Here is a 20,085-nt window from a genome sequence, read left to right on the forward strand (position 1 = left end):
TAATACGTCAGTGGCTATGCACAGAGAGATTTACAATAACAAAATGCGACAACAGCTTTCGGACACTAATACCTATAGAATTGCAAGATATGACCTCAGCAACACTCTACAGTCTAGGGTCAACAAACTCTCCTTTGGTTGGTTTAATTCTAAATTAATCAACAAAAGCATACATAGAAGTATCACTACCTATAACAGTGTACCCCCACGCGCATATGGCCTCCCTAAAATTTATAAAGAAGGGATTCCAGTACGAATCATGTCACGTCTCCTTTGTTAATAGCCCGACTTACGCCTTATCTAAATTAATTAATTCATGGTTCACCACAAATATCACCCCCCTGCCTCCAGAGTCAAAGACAGTTTTAAATTGGTGGAAAAAATAAGTAAACCGATTATTCCTGACAATTACATTTCAATATCACTAGATGTAATATCGTCATTCACCTATGTACCTATAGACCTCGCTATACTCGCTGTGAAGAACCGTTGGGCCTTTCTGGATAAAAAGATTCCAATCCCACTTACTGAACTTGTTAATGCCTTAAACATCTGTTTTGATTCGGCAATCTTCAAATTTAACAAGGACACATACGCACGGCAGTTTGGGTTGCCCATGGGATCCCCACTCTCTCCAATCTTGTCAGACCTTGTAATAGAGGACCTTGAGTTGTCATGCATCAGCAAACTTGATTTTGATATACCCTTCTATGTGAGATATGTTGACGATATTTTAACTGCTGTCCCTAAAGAAAAAATAGACTACATAGTGAACATTTTCAACCAATATCATCCCCGATTACAATTCACTATTGAAATAGACGTTAATAATACTATCAATTTCCTGGATTTATTGCTGATAAACAACAACTCTAATATCCAAACAGATTGGTTCCACAAAAAACTTGGTCTCATAGATACCTGAATATTAATTCCCAATACCCGATGTCCTACAAGATAGGTACCCTCTTTAATCTTGTTGACCGAGTATCAAGTACCGAATTCTATGGAAAAAATCTATCACTTATATACGATATTTTAAGATGGAATGATTATCCACACGGTCTTTTGCACAAATATATAGATAAGAGACTCATCCATATCAATAACAACAATATTGACACTGCTTCCGCAGACGACAACAACAGACGAGCGACTACATTCATCCCCATCCCATATGTATCAGGTCTCTTTGAGTCACTGAATAGCTTATTTACTAAACACAATGTCAGGTTTGTAGGAAAAAACTCAAAAGATTTACAAATGGTCTTTGATAAAGGAAAAGATGGGATTCCTATGGGCAAACGATCTAATGTTGTTTATAAAATACCTTGCAATGACTGCAATCAAGTTTACATTGGACAAACCGGCTGCCATCTAGATACTAGACTCAAAGAACACCAACGTGATGTACAAGAGAATGATGATCGACATACTGTACTAACTAAACATGTGATCAACAAAGAACATTCCTTCAACTACGATAAGGCAAACATCCTTTATGAAGAACCCAATTATAACAAACGTCTACTATTGGAAATGTGCAATATTGTAGGGCATCCAAATTCAGTTAACCTTAGACAAGACGTCGAACAACTTAGCAATACTTACAAACCGCTGATCACCGCCCACATACCACACCTTGTTTAACCTTAACTATAAGTTGTACATAATTTTGATTTCCCTATGATGCCTGTTTTCACATTTGTTTATACTTACTAGGGGCTTCGCCCCTGCGCGCTTCGCGCGCCAACCCCATCTCGGCGCTACGCGCCTCACTATTTCCTTACGCATTGTCTAGTAGACAGGCGAATTCCTTCATGTTGATTTAATGACAGGTCCTGCACTTGCTGTCCACTTCAATTCCTTCTGTGCTTACTTTTCTTTTTTTCATCAATCTAAGCTTCCATTCGTTGGTTGAAAATTGGTGTTCCTTCTCTATTGATATCTATCTATCTCCTTGACTTGCTGAATTATTTTTGCTACCGCTCTGCCCGTTATTCTCCAAAATCACCTTCTTTACATTATTTTTTTCTCTATATTTATATTGCTGTTCACTCCGTAAAACACCTCTTTCTCTTGTGGTCAACATCGATCATGGTCGTCCTCTTGCCTGGTTATAGGAATATTTGTTTATTATTATTCTCCGGCTTATTTGGTTCTTCGCACTTAAAATTTTATTTTCCTTTTTCCTTTGTGATACTTCCGACCATCCACCATCTTCATCGCCTTGTCTGCTGGTTGAAACTCCTCCTTTCTGTTCGTTGGTTGAAAAGCCAGTATGATATTTTTTGTTCGCTTCCCTATATTTTCGCTGCTGTTCCCGTCGTCTATTTTTTCGCTCTTCTATGTACATCACATTGGTTGGTCGTCCTCTCGATTTATTTTCCGAATCAATCATCGCAATCGATTCTTCTAATTCTTCGACACCCTTCGTTGAATTATTTTTACTGCCGCTCTGCCGGTTATTCTCCAAAATCACCTTCTTTATATTATTTTTTTCTCTATATTTGCGTTGATGTTCATTCCGCAAAACACCTCTTTCTCTTGTGGTCAACATCGATCCTGGTCGCCCTCTTTCCTGGTTATACGAATATTTGATGGATATTATTCTATGGCTCATTTGGTTCTTCGCACTTACAATTTTATTTTCCTCTTTCTTTTGTGATACTTCCGACCATCCACCATCTTCATCGCCTTGTCTGCTGCTTGAAACTCCTCCTTTCTCCATTGTCATCGTAAATCCTGGCTGTCCTTTTGACTGTTTGGTGATATATTTAGATTTACTATTATTTGATTGTTACTTTTCATACTTATTACTCACTATCTGAATTTTATTTTGGTTCTGCAAGACATCAAAGTGTCCACTGTCTCCGTCGCCGGTGAAGAGTAGCGAGAATTGTGTTCCATTTTGTGATCCGATCCGGTGTGGATGAATTTGTTCTTCGCGATACACGATTAAACATATCTTAAAAATATCCGCAGCTGCATATATTGCATTTTTATTCATACGTGATTTGTAATCACCAGGTCACCTAATCACAGCACCGTTTGACTCATTACCTGTAATAAAACCCGCAAATGTAGACCAATTATCCACTATATTTGAAACGATACTCAGTCTCACCTCTGCGTGTCGATCTTGAGTGCCGTATACACAATACGCCAACGCGCGAATCAACTTGATAATTTTCGTTTGCATGTTCATTTTTTGCGCGTCAGAAACAGATACCTATAAAGATATTTGTCAAAGACTGTCATAAACAGCCGATGACAGCTGTCAAAGGGTTTGCTAGATGCTTTTTGTTCTGTTTTCGGGATCTCACCCCACCGCCAACTTCATGCGTATACTATTGTTATTACAATCTTTTTTTACTATTGTTATTATAATCTTTTTCTACGTTCATTTGTTTGAAACTTTTTTATTAGATAGAGAGATTCGCCTTCACTCTGGGTCACAATTGTTTCTCCTAACAGTCGTTGTTTACTAGTTGGTTCAAACGCTCCAATAATATTGTTCAGACATGGACAATAGGGAGATAATGACACCATTATCATTGTGTCGACATCGTTTTAACTATTTTAACTATACTAAACCCTTTCTTAAACCTTCTTCATCTCTTGACTTATGCATAGTGAATATATACAGTTTTTTATTTATGAACTTTCAAATCTTTTACACCTAACCTTTCTAATAATTGGAGAAGACGCCAATGTCTATTGTCATCCAATTGAAGAACCATCGCTCTCCATTTTGTATTTTATGATTATGACCAGTGTCTTAATCTCCCTTCTTATACATAGTAAACTACTCCTTAATTTCGATAATCTTTCTAATCATAATAGATATACGATATGTTCGCTCTAATCTACAATAGATAATAACTTTCAATATTATTATATCCATAGAAGTTTATGTCTTACTGAGAAAATTTATGTTCTTGACAGTCAAATAAAAAATTGATCATTCTGAGGAGGGCCCCTATCCGGGCCGAAACGTTAACGAAAATTCACGTTCACTTTCATTCATCGTTCACCAAGATTTACCAATATATTTCGAATAATGTTCATTTTCCTCCTCAGTGAAGAAATTTAACGTAAGATATGACACCATTCTCATATTTGCATGTATGATTACCTTCCAAATAGCGATCTTTACAAATAGTAATTAAAGGTTAGTACTAAAACATGTTTCTTAAATAACATTGTAGATAGGATATTTATAGAGCGTTTCCAAACTATTCATAAATCAAACAAACTATTTAATACGGGAAGTGACATATTGCAAAGAAAAACGTTGGAAACAAGAATAAATAAATAAATAAGTACATAACTTACCACTGAAAATGATCTGCTCGTTGATGGGTGGCATTTACGCATAGTTCCTGGGCGGGACTAAGGATAATTTTTTGAAATCGTCACTCGAATTGATATAAAAAAATCTCTGATTAAGTTTTTAGATTATGGTGTTATATGTCTTGAAATAAACTTTAAACCCATTGCTGTAAAAGTGTACGCGCAAAGAATTATTGGTCGTGGTAAGCAGAATATTCTTTGAAAGGTTTCTTGAGTATACATTTTGAACACAAGGAGTCAAAATTGTCTTTCAATGCATGTAATATCATGACTAAAAAATAAGTAAAAGGATTTTTCTACACAACTATTCTTCATTGTATCAAAATTAAAGAAACAATTTTTTCAATCATTTCGCCGAAGTTTTTAAGGAAAGATCGGTTATCGAATAATTGTTTCGGCAACGTAGCGACGCATAAGTTGAAACAAAAGTATGTCGCAATCATCACATATGTACTCACACTCGCGTGCAATGTTTACCCGTCTGTCCCTGCTTCAAATCTAGCCGCTTGCCCGTGTCGCGACTCAAAACAAATCTGCTTTGCATCTATGTCCTATTCTCTATACTGTCGCGAAATCATATCTATATATCATCTATGTGTATTCTCGCTTGTAAATCGTCAGTTATCGTTCTCTTCTCTCGCTATACACATCGCATCACCTGTGTATCTTTCTCAAATAAAGAATCTGTACTGAACAATCAATTATTACAAGCATCCCGCTTCTTCGCTATAGCCATCTATCAATAATTCACGGATCCCACGTCAACGATCCAGTATCTATTGTCATCTCTCCAAACACTAATTTATATGAAATAATAAGTATCAAATAATACGAGTTGAACTGTGCATTATTGTATTTAAAAAACGTTCACTGTATCAATACCAGAATATTAGTGAAATGTGAGATTGAGCGATTAAAGGAATCTTGCACTGGAATAAAGTTGCAGGACGTTTCAACATTGTTGCAATATATCTGCAACATCGCTAGCAATATTACAAATGTTGCATGCTGCATTGCTACGATGATGCTGCAATATTAAGTGCTGTGTGGGTATCCACTCTTCGAAGGTCTGCCGAACCATTAGGCTTACCACATATTGCCATAGCGGTGTTAGCTGCATTGGCTGTCCAAATTGTGGTCCAAGTATAAATTGTCCTCTTTTGGAGTGCTGCTCGGTTTCACAATTCGCTGTCACATTTTCCATGACTGTGACTGCTAGGAAGTGGCGAGCCCCGTCGTATTCACTGTCGAACTTGAACTGCCAGACATGATAAGCTACATCGTGTTGTTCAGTACCTTCAATTTTTTCATCCTTCAAGAATTGTATTATAGTTTTCAAAAATAGTCCAAGATCTCCAAAAACTTTGACGAATTCGGACACTAGAACAATAATTAACCATATCATAGAATAATATACCCATATAAAATAATCATGACATTGATTGTACATAAGATCAATATTATGATGGTTTCCGTAATAATTTGGGTTAATAGTTAATATTCCCATGACAATATTGGGAAACAATCATACAAAAGTAAAAATAAACAAAGTCTTAAGTCCAAAACCTTAGCCTAGTTCTATATTTCTATTTAAGTTCTAGGGATACAAAAATTAGAAGAGAGAATTAGAAGAGAGAAGGACGGCGAAAACAATGTCAGAAAAAAAGAGAAACAGAAAAGAAAAAAATAAAGCAGAAGAAAGCGAAGAAAACAGCAACATAGAAACGTGGGAAGCAGGAAGTGGAGAAGACTAGATTACGAGTCGCCATCAAGAGCGAGTCTCTTCTGTCCGGAAAAGATGCTGATAAAGATCGCGTTTAAAAACAGCAAGCGTTGGGACAGACCTGAGTTCCGTAGGTAGAGAGTACCAGTGTCAAGCGCCTCTGACCGTCAGGGAGTGACGATAAGCCTCAGAACGCGGGAGGGGCAGAACAAGTTCACCTGGATTTCGCAACGTGGAGGTAGAAGCTGCAGGTGCACGAATCGAGAATAATGCGGACAAGTATGCGGGTTGCCCCGTGCGTAAGATATTAAACACCGCAATCAAGAGTAGGTACAATCGTCGGTCGCTAATTGTAAGCCAGCCTAAAGGTGTGGATTGAAACGTCTCGTGCAACGTCATCAACAAAGCGGACACAATTGTTCAGAAGGCGCTGCAACTTGAGGTTAAGGCTGGATGAAAGATCGAGGAAGACCACGCAGCAATAGTCGAACAAAGGAAAGACCACGCAGCAATAGTCGAACAAAAGAAAGACCAGAGCGACAACGAGGCGCCTGCGCAACGAGGGAGAGAGTAGGCGGCGCGAAACAGAAAGCTGACGCAGAGTGGTGTGCACTCGATTTGAAATCAGATTGATTTGGGCAGTCCAAGAAAGGTTGCTGTCAAGAATAAGCCCAAGATCACGTACAGAGTGAGAGTAAGGTAGCGAAAACCCATCAAGAAGGACTGGAGAGAGTGCGGCAGATACAGGGCAAGGCCTTGTCAGAAGATTGCCACTGCCGAGGACCAGAGCATGGAACTTCGACACATGAAGTTTAAGCAAGGCGCGTCGCGACCAACCTAGCACTGCTTTCACATCTTCATTCATCCGAGCAACGGCATACGCGAATTGATCCGTGGTGCAATGTCAATAGATCTGAAGATCGTCAGCATAAATCAGATGAGAGCAGTTTTTCAAGACAGATGAAATGTCGTGAATGAAAAGAGAAAACAAGAGTGGCCCCAGGACAGAACCCTGGGGCACACCCAAATCCAGAGGAGCCCATGAGGACAATGGTTGATCCGTCATCGAGACTGCTTGCAGTCTGCCCTGCAAGTAGGAAGAGATCCAGCGGAGTGCATGACGAGAGAACCCGATTTTGCAGAGCTGGTCAAAAAGGACAGCATGCGGAATGGTGGCAAAGGGTTTACTGTAGTCGAAGAGGACTAGTAGAGTAAGCCTGCGACTGTCCATGCCAAGTCGAACGTCCTCAGTGAGGCGAAGCAAAGCTGTCTGGGTGCTGAAGCCACAATGAAAGCCGGATTGACGGTGGTCGAGCAAGTCGTTCTGTACCAAGAAGGAGGAAATTTGTGCCAAGACTATGCGTTCAAACACCTTGGAAAGGAAGCAAAGATTGGTAATGGGCCACACCTGTTCAAAAGTGGTGGGGAGCTTCACCTTACCTAAGGGGGTGACGCGCGCGCACTTCCAAACCACGGGAAACACCCCAGAGTTCAAGGAGCGATTAAGTAGCTCAAGTATGAGTGGCAAAACAACAGGTAGAGAGAGAGTTTTAGATCGGTGATGGATAAGTCATCAACCCCACGAGACTTGGAGCTAAAATGACTAAGAGCGCATAAGAAATCATCTAGTGAGATGTCACGGAAGTGAAATAGCTTGTCGTTGAGTTCAGCCTCAGGCAGACCGGCGAAAAAAGCCGTGACCTCTGCAGAGGACGTAGGGCGCTGTGACAGATTTTCCATCTGATGTCGCCTTCCCTTTAAATCCGAATTTTAGCTTTTCCATTTTCCAAGAAATGTCGTTTTATAATGTGTTTATTATTCGTTCAGGAAATTTGACTCCAATTAATTAGACAGAAGCTGAGTTTCTCTGTAATAAAGAAATATAGTTTTTTATTTATATGTTACTTGTTAACATATTTACAAGTGTTCCTACCTGTAACAAAGAAACGACATTTAATGTCATTAATTACGATGTCAACTCCTGACTACGAACTCTTACTAATAAATTCCTTAGTTAATTATTATGTGTAACGTTTCATGTTTATCACGTTAATTATGTATCCCGTTTATCCTTTGATTCTGTGGTATGTATCGCGATCTACGTTAATGACGCTCGAGAGAGCGCGGCAATATTTAAATGACGGGAATACATTTCCTTTACATATAAAAAAAAAATATTCCATATTGAAAACAACAACTATCATTGCTTTATCAAATTAAAAAATTACAACAGTTAAATATCTGTAATCAATTTAACGTTAATTTTAAATAATATTTTTAGGAACAACTTGTTAACGTAAAACCCGATTATTTATAAATTTTTATAAACTTGAGACATAGACGTAACCAAAAATTATAGAATTAATGAAAGACAAGAACATTGGTTTTTATTTCTGCGTTATTATTGAGAATTTTTTGAGAGAAATCAAAATTTTTAAAGATTATTCAAAAATTTGTCGCTAGATGGGATCTGTCATGTAAAATTCTTATGCTGCACCCAGGGTCTCACGTACAGGTCTGGACAGTCAACCGACCAACCGACGAGCCCGAGAGTCGGAGAGTCCAAACAGATCGTAGGTACCTACCACCATGGAGTAGTAGGAAGGAGACAACACTCTGTGATAAAACTTGTCCCCAGTTTTGGGGTAACGTAAGAGGAATTATCTGAATGCGATTTGAACGCCTCTTACGGAAAAAAGTGAAATTTTCGCTATAAAATATAAAAATAAAAAGAAGGGTAGTAATCATAACCTATATATATATATACTCCGTAAATTCGTAACATACGCACTTGGTGTAAGTGAAAACCAGGAAAATCGAGTAAATGCCTTTCGGAAACCGAATGACTCAAAACTTATCAAAAGGTGAATATCAAGGTGCAAGAAAAGATGTAAGTATCATTACAAAGAATTGTTCTAATATATGTATAATATAAAAGTAATAGTAATGTCAATTATAGGTTATATTGTGTGCAAAGCTTATTACCTGTTTAATAAAATGATGCTTGTGCACCATCCACGACTTCATGTTAGTCTTACGACTATAAAAAAATACTATTTCCATTAAATCTAAAAACATAAACATGTGTAATCTATGTTTTGTTGGAGGTTATGTTTGCATAGATAGCAGTCTAAGTAACGTCTCACTCCACAAGACCAAGTTCCCGGGATCTTCAGTCTTCACCAAGCCCATTCATAGGACAAGGACGGTTTTTTATCAAACAGCGTGGATATGCATTAAAAAATTGACAGAAATGCAATGGAAAGATGCTTCTAATGTGCCATACCAATTTAATGTGAGTTCAGTAAATACAATTCTGTTTACACCGACTGCTTGAACCCTATCCCTTATCTACTATTTTTCTTAAATATTTGTTCCAGCTTAATGGGGTCCTTTCCCTTTTACAGTCTTCGTCTCGTTTTTCCCTAATTCATTCCTTCCATTTTCACTATTCCATTTCCTCAAGAGCCCCCGCCAGAGTGTTATTCGCAGCCACTCATTCCTAATGCTCTACTGTATCGCATTTACACGAGGGCACACGGAAACTGCGGAAAACTTGGCCGATACAGTCGGCTATATTTTTACCGAGTATCAGGTTTGCACCTGCCAGGAACTCATAAATAAACACTGTCTCCCACTGGTGAAAATGAGGTAGAAGAGCTCTGAATATTTAAAGTGGATTTGCCAAATTCACCTACAATGGTATTAGTAACAATGAGAAATTGTGAAAATACATTTAGCTTCAAATACTTACAAAACAATATAGAATCAGTGAGCTTGCCATCTGAAAGATGGTGTTATACCAGAGGTAATGAATCTTTTCTTGGTTTTCAGAAAATAGAACACGATGCGACGATCAGAAAAAGAGTCGCTGTTCGCGCTGACTAAAGTGTACAGATTTTTATTGCAGATGAAATTATGCCATTTTCAAAATATATTAAAATCAATAGTATTCAAGAATTGGGTAATCTTTTAAAATCTGTGGATGAATCTTCATAAGATACTGCGTTTGGCGAGTAACTTTAATCGAATTATAATAATTTTCAATGAATTTCCAAGATTAAGTGCTACTATTATAGTCATTTTTTAAACGCTTGAATATTGTAAAAAATTTGTACTGTTTTGAGCCCTGCTTTGCTTTTTTCATCGGCTATCATGAAATTAATTCCAACTGTAAACATACTCATTCACGCTGCTTCGTCAACTTGGCAGAAATAATGTACCCTCTGGTATATTTAACATTATATAGAACGCTTCATAAAATTCGATAATCAGTCTATGTATTTATTATTCAAGAAACATTTGTTTAATAATAAAGATCTTACACAGGTATATGTCTTTTGCTTATTGTTATCACAATTTATTGGCTCAAACGGTGGCACTGTACATTAGTTGGAGTGTTGATATATTCTTCAGTCAATTTGACAGCTCGCTCTGCAGAATCTACAAGTAGTCAATGATTCTGCAGAGCAAGCTGTCAAATTGACTGAAAAATACATCAACACTCTAACTAAGCACGAAGATCAAAAACAGTATGTAATTCAAATTGTAAGTGAATATAAAAGAAATTTCCGAATGTCACTAAGAAATGTTCAATAAAATAAATTGTGTTCATTAATATGTTAAAAATTTATAAATCCTGTCACATTTTTTTTAAATAAATTGCAAAATTTTAAGAGTAACTCAGATTCTAAATTAAATTTTCTAGTTATCGGAATATTTAACACTAATTTTACTTACAATACAGTTGATTAATACAGGCGTTTTTTTAGGACCATAAAAGGGTTTGTAACATTTTTTAAAAAAGAATGGTTAGAACAAAAATTCTGAAAAAAATGGTGAGTGCTTTTTTAGGTTGTAGAATCATATAAAAAATAATGAAGCAAATTGGCGGGGATCATAGAAAATGTCCTCTCAGTTGGCATGGAATACCTCATATATACTATATATATACTATAATATATACTATATATACACTATGTATACATATGGAGTAGATACAGGTCACCGAAAACCCAAATCGAATCTGTTCTATATCACGAAACTTATTCCGGCTCTCTCTCTGGTTAATGAAGAAGAAAACGATAAGCCCGAGAAGTCATGATACTGTGTGATCATTGTCTTCCCCAGGGGGGTCGATGTGAAGGAAATGTATTCCCATCATTCGAATATTGCCGCGCTCTCTCGAGCGTCACTAACGTAGATCGCGATACATACCACAGAATCAAAGGATAAATGGGATACGTAATTAACGTGATAAACGTGAAACGTTACACATAATAATTAACCAACGAATTTATTAGTAAGAGTTCGTAGTCAGGAGTTGGCATCATAATTGATGACATTAAATGTCGTTTCTTTATTACAGGTAGGAAAACTTGTAAATATGTTAACAAGTAACATGTAAATAAAAAATTATATAACTTCATTACAGAGAAACTCAGTTTCTGTCTAATTAATTGGAGTCAAATTTCCTGAACGAATAATAAACACATTATATATACATACATATATATAATATATACATACATATGTATATATGTATATATATATATATATTTCCATATATATATATACAGTTTATGTACAGCTGCGTAAAAATCAAAACAAAAAGAGTAAAACATATAAATAAATTCATTATTTTGGCCAAAACGTAGTTCTTATTTTTTAGTACTATGGCGTACCGTTATCAATAATCTTCAAACTTCATGACGATGTAGGGTAATATAAAATGGTTTCAAAAAAGTTTCATAGTTTTGCGAAAATTGTATCGTGGTGAAAAAATTAAATTTAAACACATACAATTTTTTTTCAAGAATCTCATAAAGCTATATAGCTCTTAAACTTTTTTTAATAATATTATCAGTTCAGTATCACATAAATAGTACCACATTTTTTTCCGCTAAATAATTGATATGACTCTTTCATGTCGTCTCATGGCCGGGTCCGTCTAATTACGCTAAAAAAAGTAGTGTACTATACACTCTTAAATATGCTACATACCTATACATAGTCTCTAATGTGCCTTTGCGACGAAATCTGTAACGAACATTATCAATGTGAAACATATTAAAAATAGTATCAAAACATATTAAAAATTTAGAATAATCAGTTCAGTCAATCTTGTGAACATTTTCTTTTTTCTTTTATTTTAATATTTTGCTATTTTTCGAATACCAATTGTGTTTAAGATGAGGGCGTTGAGGATCTTGTTATATTATTAGTACTTACATATCTACTAAGAATAATTTAAATATGTTTCCAGGGCCAATTGCATGACCATGCTTATACCCCTAGGACCTTCGTTAGAAAGTTATTCAGCTCCGAAAATATGTCAGAAACCGATATTCAAAAAAATTAATATCAAAGTCATTGAATTGCCACAATAATCATGACAAACCATACATCAGATCCAACATTACCAGGGTTTCAATTAGTGTTTTGGTATTAGTTTCTTAAATTAATGTGGTTGAAACGACAGTTGACTGCTAACATGCTATCAAATATTTCTTCTTCCTAGTCGAACCATTTGAGTCTGCCATTCAACCGAACCTTCTTCAGATGCAAAATAGTTTTTGAATGTTTCCCTCACAGCTATATCCTCGTTCGTTGCATTACCCTCCACATTTCGAATTTCTTGTAATGCTGGAGTGTCACCTTCCACATGATGAAGATGAGTTCCGAGGACATCTTTTCGTAGAAAATTATGTAGGCAGCATGTTGCCAATACGACATTGTCCACGTGTTCCGGTGTCATTTTTATCCGTCTTTGATAAATTCTAAATTTTTGTGTTAAAATTCCGAATGCATTTTCGGATATTCTTCGTGCGCGGGACAATCTTTAATTGAAGATCCTTTCAACTTCGTCATCTTTGAGTTGATACCCTGGATACGGACGCATAATATATTTTTTCAAAGGAAATGCCTCGTCACCCACAATTACATGAGGTACTGGCTCATTAGTGCCGGACAGAAGCTTAGCAGGTGGTATATTTAGTCTGCCATCATATATTGCTTTTCCAAAAGCGTAGTTAGCAAAAATCCCCCCATCACTGTTTTCACCGTATGCACCGACATCAATTGCAATAAATCGGTAGTCGGCATCCACAAGTGCCATCAGCGCAATGCTGAAAGTTTTCTTGTAATTGAAGAATAAGGAACCATTGTTATCGGGCGGCTCTATCACAACATGCTTTCCGTCCATGGCACCGATACAGTTTGGGAAATTCCATCATTCATATAATCGCATAGGTGTAATGATTGCTCTACTTGCAGATAACTATAAGCTCGCACGTGTCGCTTAAGGGATCGTCTCAGTGTGACACTCCGAAAAATCACTGATTTTCGCGAATTTTTTTTTTAATGTTCACATAAACTAATCGGTACGGTTTTTTTTTCATAAATAAATACGTTTATGAAGAATACAAAATGATTTTTTTAAAGTTTATTTATTGAGTGCATCATTGTTGTATAAATTGTTGTAATTTCACGTGAAAAAAAAAGGTGCTGCACGGTTTCCACGATGACGGCCGCAATTTTGATCTGAAAAAAAAATTTCAAAAAGATTATTAATCTGTAGGAAAGTCGCTATCGCGCTATGAAGGGTTTTTTTTTTTCAAATTTGACAAAATGGCGGCGGTTTGAACAAAAAGTGTCGAATGTGGCCCTTTTTTTCGACAGTTTTTCGTAAAAAAAATAGGAAGTTTTCAAAAAAAAAAAAAAAGCTTCCATAGCGCGATAAAGAATGACGTTTAAAATGTTCTCCCGAAATTGGAACTAGATATCTTTAAAACTCTTCCTTTGAGAGTGGAAACCGTTTTGAAAAACACCATTCTGAGAAAAACGCGTTTAAAGATTGAAGTTGGAAAAGTTTATATAAATCGTTTACTTACGATCAATCGGCGATGCCAGGTCTTGATTTTTTTCTTGGGGGTTTCTCTCGTACGTCTATCCGTGGTGGATGTCACAAACGAACTGAAATGCTTGGACAGTTTATTCTGCAAGGTTATAGAACCTAAGCACCTTAGTACTCGCGCAGGTGGAAAACCCGTTCCCTTTCTACAAGAAACGCTGTAGCGACCGTAATAATTTGAATTTCGATTTAAAAATTTGAGAGAATGTTTAGAACAGTGTATACTAGACGATAATGCAAAAAAAAAAAAAAATTTTTTTGAAAATTTCACACTGAGACGATCCCTTAACGTTTGAGGTTTCCCCCAAGACCACTGCATGGTTTGATTCTGCAAATACTATTCCGAGAACTCAAAAGCTGCACGCCTTTATTTCATCAACCAAAGGACTTCTTGTAAAAAAAAAACTGGTTCTAGCGTTAATGCTCACCGTAAAATTGTCAATATTATGAAATGAAATTTTTTTTCTTTCATTAAAATTTTCCATCATTTAGTTGAAGATTATTATTAAAAATATGGATACAATTATACGAAAATACTATTCAATTTGAAAGTACTTATGCGTACGTAAGTGATATTGAAGCAATTTTACTGAGTACGTTTTTTTTTGTGCAAACCAATCGACCCCGGCGATCTCAGCAAGCTCCCGGTACCACGCTCAGTGCGTCACGTATGCACTTCAATTCATCCATCTCCTAAGCTAATATAGATCTCATTTTGAAACTTTTATTATATTATCTACAAACTTGAAGCTACTATAGAGATTTTATGAAAAAAAAAAAAAAAAATGGCTGAAGCCATCAAAATTCTGATTTCATAATTGAAAAGAACAGTCAATTTTCTATAGAGGCCACCATGTTTAATAATTCATTTTGAGTTTGTTCAATTCGAAAAACTGCTAATAACAGTCTACATTTAATTACGTAAATTCTTTAGAAGCCCCGTAACTTTACAACTATAGCTCACAGAAAAAAAAAGTGTGTGTGTCAACTCCGACGCACGACTGGAGTTTACTTCTTACGAACGATAATTATGATATATATCGAACAGAAAAAGAGAGTAAATGAACGCATCTTCCAAAATGATAAGAGAAACAAACATATATCTGTAATTACTCGGATTATTTTAACTTTAATCACTTGATGATTTGTTTAATAGTACATAAAAATACACGTATCAATGCATAGAAGTACAAGAAAACTTTAAAATCAAAACATTAAAAGTTGATAATTACGTTGTTGTTTGTGTACGTTGTATCAACACAATAAATGCCACTATATGTATTTATTATACAGCATGCATACCCTGTACTCGGCAGCAGCATACAAGTTGCGGCAGAACTTTGTAATACGCAGGCACACAACACACACGTACAAACATCACACATTCAACTCTCAGACCAGAGGTAGTGAACTATACAGTGAGACTACGAAGCATCGCACAAAGAGGAGACCCCGAGTATAGGATACGCTGTGTAATGTATTCCATCTCATTCTTTTGCACATTCAATCCTACAGATATATATGTTTGCCTCTTTCTATAACGCCTGAAGTTTTCGTGTTACACTAGTGAAATGCCTCATATTCCAATAATATATTATTCATTGAATATACTGTGCCGTAAAAAAATCAGGCAATTTATCAACATAGATGAGCTTCATTACTGCTTTGATAGAAATGATACAGGGATAACTTGGAAGAAGCGGTAGTATAGCGTAGTGGTCAGGACATGCAACTAGTAATGCGAAGATTCCGGTTCGAATATCGACTCGGACATAACAATCCGAAGTATCACAACGGACTTTAAATAGGCATCTTAATCAACGTTAGGGAAGAAAAATAGGTTACAGTAATCTAAAAATCCTGCTCTTACTTCAAAATTAGGTTTTTCTATCTAGCATATCAACTACACACATGGTACAAAATACGTCAGAAATGTTTCAGACATGTTTCTGATACATTTTTCAAATGTTGCAATGAAATACGAAATGCTTCATACGAAACAGTTCAGGAACGTCATGGAAATATTTCTAATATGTCACCGAAATGTTTCTGACATAGTTTAGACATATGTCAGCTATATAACGTAAGTTATAAATTCAGGCATGGACATGTTTTGAAAATATTTCTGTAATGTTGCAATGAAATGTAACATGTTTCGAAAGAAATATTTCCGAAACGTTTCTGAAATGTTTCCTGCTGTGTGGGATATATGGGGCATTTAATGACATCTCGATCAAGAATTTTAGTCCATGTCTCAGTCTGGCTTGATAATTTTTTGCATTTTTGTCATAATTTTTTGACTCAGCGCATCCGAAATATAAATTAAAAACTTGAAAAAAAAAAAACACTTTCTAAGAATAAGAAAAATTCCGAAAAATCTTATGAAATGTAGTAAAATTTTTGTCGCCTATCAAAAGATAGAGATTTCATAACTTCAGAAGATAAATAAGTAAAATGGAAAAAAAATCATTTTTATTATTGCTTTGCATTTAATTGACATAAGAATATATATAAAAGCTCGTTATGATATGGGTCGAAAAATTCTTCTTCAGATAAATATTATGATGAGACTTTACATTAATTTTCATGTCAATTAAATGCAATCCAATAATGATAATTTTTTTTTTTTATTCATCTCTTGACGCTACCGAATCTCTATATTCCAATAGGTATTAAAAATTTAGTTATATTTTATAAGATTTTTCTGAATTTTTTCAGATTTCAGAAAGTGGGCTTTTTTCCAAGTTTTTAAACGTACTCCGGATACGCTGGGTCGAAAAATTCTGAAAAATTGAGATTATTTTTTTCGTCATGTACTTCTATACAAAAAATTATTACACCAATCGGAGACATCGACTTAGAATCTTGATCGAGGTGTCATGGAATATCCTACATGAATTCCATTATTAGGGCGTTTGTGTTGCAGATTGTACGTGAATTTGCGTCATTTTTTATGATTCCAATGTTATTATTTTTTTATGATCACAACTTTACTTTTATGTATGACGCTATCTTTATCTTGACTTGGAAATAGTCTACGATATTCCGAGAGATTCATGTAGGTACTAACAGGGCTTAGTTTGCGAGTAATCATCGTGTACGTTTGTATTGATTTTTGTGAGAAATTATTTTGTCCTAGTAAATCCGTCATTTGTATCAATGAATAAATAAGAATAATTACATACATCGTGTGCGTTTTTGATACACTCCAACGTCGTCATTTATGTTAACAAGTTAAAAAAATTAATATGATGTACGTGTTTTATTTTGAGAGTACACAGATTTACGTGATTCGCGATATACATATAGAGTATGTTGCACAGTTATATGTTCTTAAGTATATTGAGACATTGTACGATCCGAATATTTGAAAACCTTCCGACACGCTTACCCATTCGAATTAACGATCGAAGCAAGAGCAAGACCATTAATTATGTATTCGTACATATTTTGTGATAATATATTTTTTCAATATTTAATATCCATCAACAACGTTATTACCTGCATGTGGAGATTAACCACGTAGACTCATCTTCATACTATATATATATTAGGGTGCTTTTTTTTTGGACTAAATTTTTTTTTTTTCGGTCCCATCGTGAAATTTTGTTGGAAATACAACAAAAAAAATTCCCTAAAAGAATGAGCCCTTAATATTAATATTAAGTGCTCGCCCAAGGCATGTAAAGATTTCCCGCTTAAAATACACGTAAACTTTAATTTTTTTCTTTAAAACATCTACAGTTCAGAGGCATTCTATGGTGTAGTCTAGGACGTCAGTAGGTTTTCTTCGGAATGAAATGCTCTACAAAAGTGCTCATTGCGGTGAAGTCGTAACTCACACCGGCGAAGTCGTACGGGCCACCCAAACCCAATTTTTTCATGAAATTCTTGTCTTTTTGCCCGTATCTCGTAAATAACAAGAGCTACAAAAAAAAATATACAACAAATTTGTAGGAAATTTAATTTCCTACAAAAAAGTTCCAGAAAACCAAATTGCTAACATCGATATTTATTGAGATATTGGGCTTTTAAGGTGAGGAAGTATGGAATTTTCACGAATTATTGAGTTAAATTGTCGAATTATTGATTGTCGAATATTTTTTTGTTTTGTAGCTCTTGTAATTGTAATGACAAGAATTGTAATTGTAATGACAAGAGCTACAAAACAAAAAAATATTCGACAATCAATAATTCGACAATTTAACTCAATAATTGATGACAAGAATTGTAATTGTAATGACAAGAGCTACAAAACAAAAAAATATTCGACAATCAATAATTCGACAATCAATAATTCGACAATTTAACTCAATAATTCATGAAAATTCCATACTTCCTCACCTTAAAAGCCCAATATCTCAATGAATATCGATGTTAGCAATTTGGTTTTCTGAAACTTTTTTGTAGAAAATTAAATTTCCTACAAATTTGTTATATATTTTTTTTTTGTAGCTCTTGTTATTTACGAGATACGGGCAAAAAGACAAGAATTTCATGAAAAAATTGGGCTTGGGTGGTCCGTACGACTTCGCCGGTGTGAGTTACGACTTCACCGCAATGAGCACTTTTGTAGAGCATTTCATTCCGAAGAAAACCTACTGACGTCCTAGACTACACCATAGAATGCCTCTGAACTGTAGATGTTTTAAAGAAAAAAATTAAAGTTTACGTGTATTTTAAGCGGGAAATCTTTACATGCCTTGGGCCAGCACTTAATATTAATATTAAGGGCTCAATCTTTCAGGGAATTTTTTTTGTTGTATTTCCAACAAAATTTCACGATGGGACCGAAAAAAAAAAAATAGTCCAAAAAAAAAGCACCCTAATATATATATATATATATATATAATCATATATATGTATATATATATATATATAGTACGATCATTTATCACACACATATTATCGGTTATTCAGTTATATTTCACTAGTTTACGAATATCTGGTAAACCAGTGACAATTAGGCTCATCCAATCAAGTGAGCGAGCGTGGCGAGTGAACACGAAAAACAATCAGTTATACTCGGCATATCGACCATTTCAAAGCTTGTAAAAGTTTTATCGGTATTCATACCTTTGACAAGATTAATATACACAGTGATGGTTCAAGATTTTCCTTGTATTCGTTAGATTCTTCCAATTCCTCGAAAAGCGGCAAAACACTGTCGTAGATAGAACCTTACGAGGAGCGGAGCTGCACCGACAGTCAGCGGCAACGGGCATGTGACTGCCACTCTTCCATACGCAAGGTGGCAACGGCTACTTTGCTCTTTGTATGCACATATATTGAGAATATCGACCTACCCATCCCACTAAGAGACGGTTGAAGAATGGGGGTGTGACCACGCAAGACTATTGGCTTTCCTGACTTCAGGTGCTAGCGAAAGAAGCGATATGTATAAAAGTCACCAAAAGTCGCGACTTGGAGAAATCCTACGTTTATCAGTTGCAGCTCTTAACCCTTCATTAGCCGTGTCAGGTTTTTTTAACGCCAGTAGGCGCGTAGCGTCTTCGGAGACCCTATTTTGTTAATATTATATTTTCATGTGCAATACAAACAAAAAGATGAAACCTTTTACTGAAAATTGCGGTTGCCTATGCGTCTGGCAGTAAGGATTTACGAGTTGCAAACTTTCAATTAATTGCTTGGCATAAATAAACAATATTCCATATTAGAAGTCGAGAAACCTGAAAATTTGACCACCGTGGACGATATTGCATAAAAAAGCTATTTATTTGAATAGAATTCTTTTTGAGCATAGTTGCTAAGACAAAGACACGTACAAACAAAATAGTCAATGGCGCAAAATCTTTGTATAACTGAGTACAGTTTTGTCTGACTTGAAAAAAGTACCTTTTTCCACTAAATAAAAAGTACCTGTAATGAAAAAAAAGAACTAAAAAAGTATAAATAAATTCCCAACATTATGTCATTAATGTGACCCTCAACTTTTGTTAAAATTTCAACTGACCCAAAGAAAGATATAGCTTTACGTTCAGTTTTGTAGTACAAATAATATTTGTTCCCGCTATACACTACGATCAGTAAAGCCAGAACGTGCGTGGGGTCCGTGAAGACCACAACGAAGTTT

The 20,085-nt window shown here is 35.5% G+C and overlaps 2 protein-coding genes across 2 annotated transcripts in view; both read right to left on the minus strand.

Moving 5' to 3' along the window:
- The window catches only part of LOC124310211 (uncharacterized), a 28,160-nt gene extending 8,979 nt beyond the window's left edge, over nt 1–19,181 (minus strand). Inside the window, exons 1-2 of the mRNA XM_046774019.1 lie at nt 19,068–19,181; nt 5,447–5,736 (exon numbers count right to left, since the gene is read on the minus strand). Coding sequence (XP_046629975.1) covers nt 5,447–5,560 — 114 coding nt within the window. The 5' untranslated portion in view covers nt 5,561–5,736; nt 19,068–19,181. The remainder of the gene's footprint in view (nt 1–5,446; nt 5,737–19,067) is intronic.
- Nucleotides 12,921–13,283, minus strand: LOC124310212 (protein ALP1-like). Its single transcript, XM_046774020.1, has one exon. The coding sequence runs from the start codon at nt 13,281–13,283 to the stop codon at nt 12,921–12,923; it is 363 nt and encodes a 120-aa protein (XP_046629976.1).
- Nucleotides 19,182–20,085: the final 904 nt, after the last annotated feature.

This window comes from Neodiprion virginianus, chromosome 1, assembly GCF_021901495.1.
Source record: "Neodiprion virginianus isolate iyNeoVirg1 chromosome 1, iyNeoVirg1.1, whole genome shotgun sequence".
NCBI classification, from domain to species: Eukaryota; Metazoa; Arthropoda; class Insecta; order Hymenoptera; family Diprionidae; genus Neodiprion; species Neodiprion virginianus.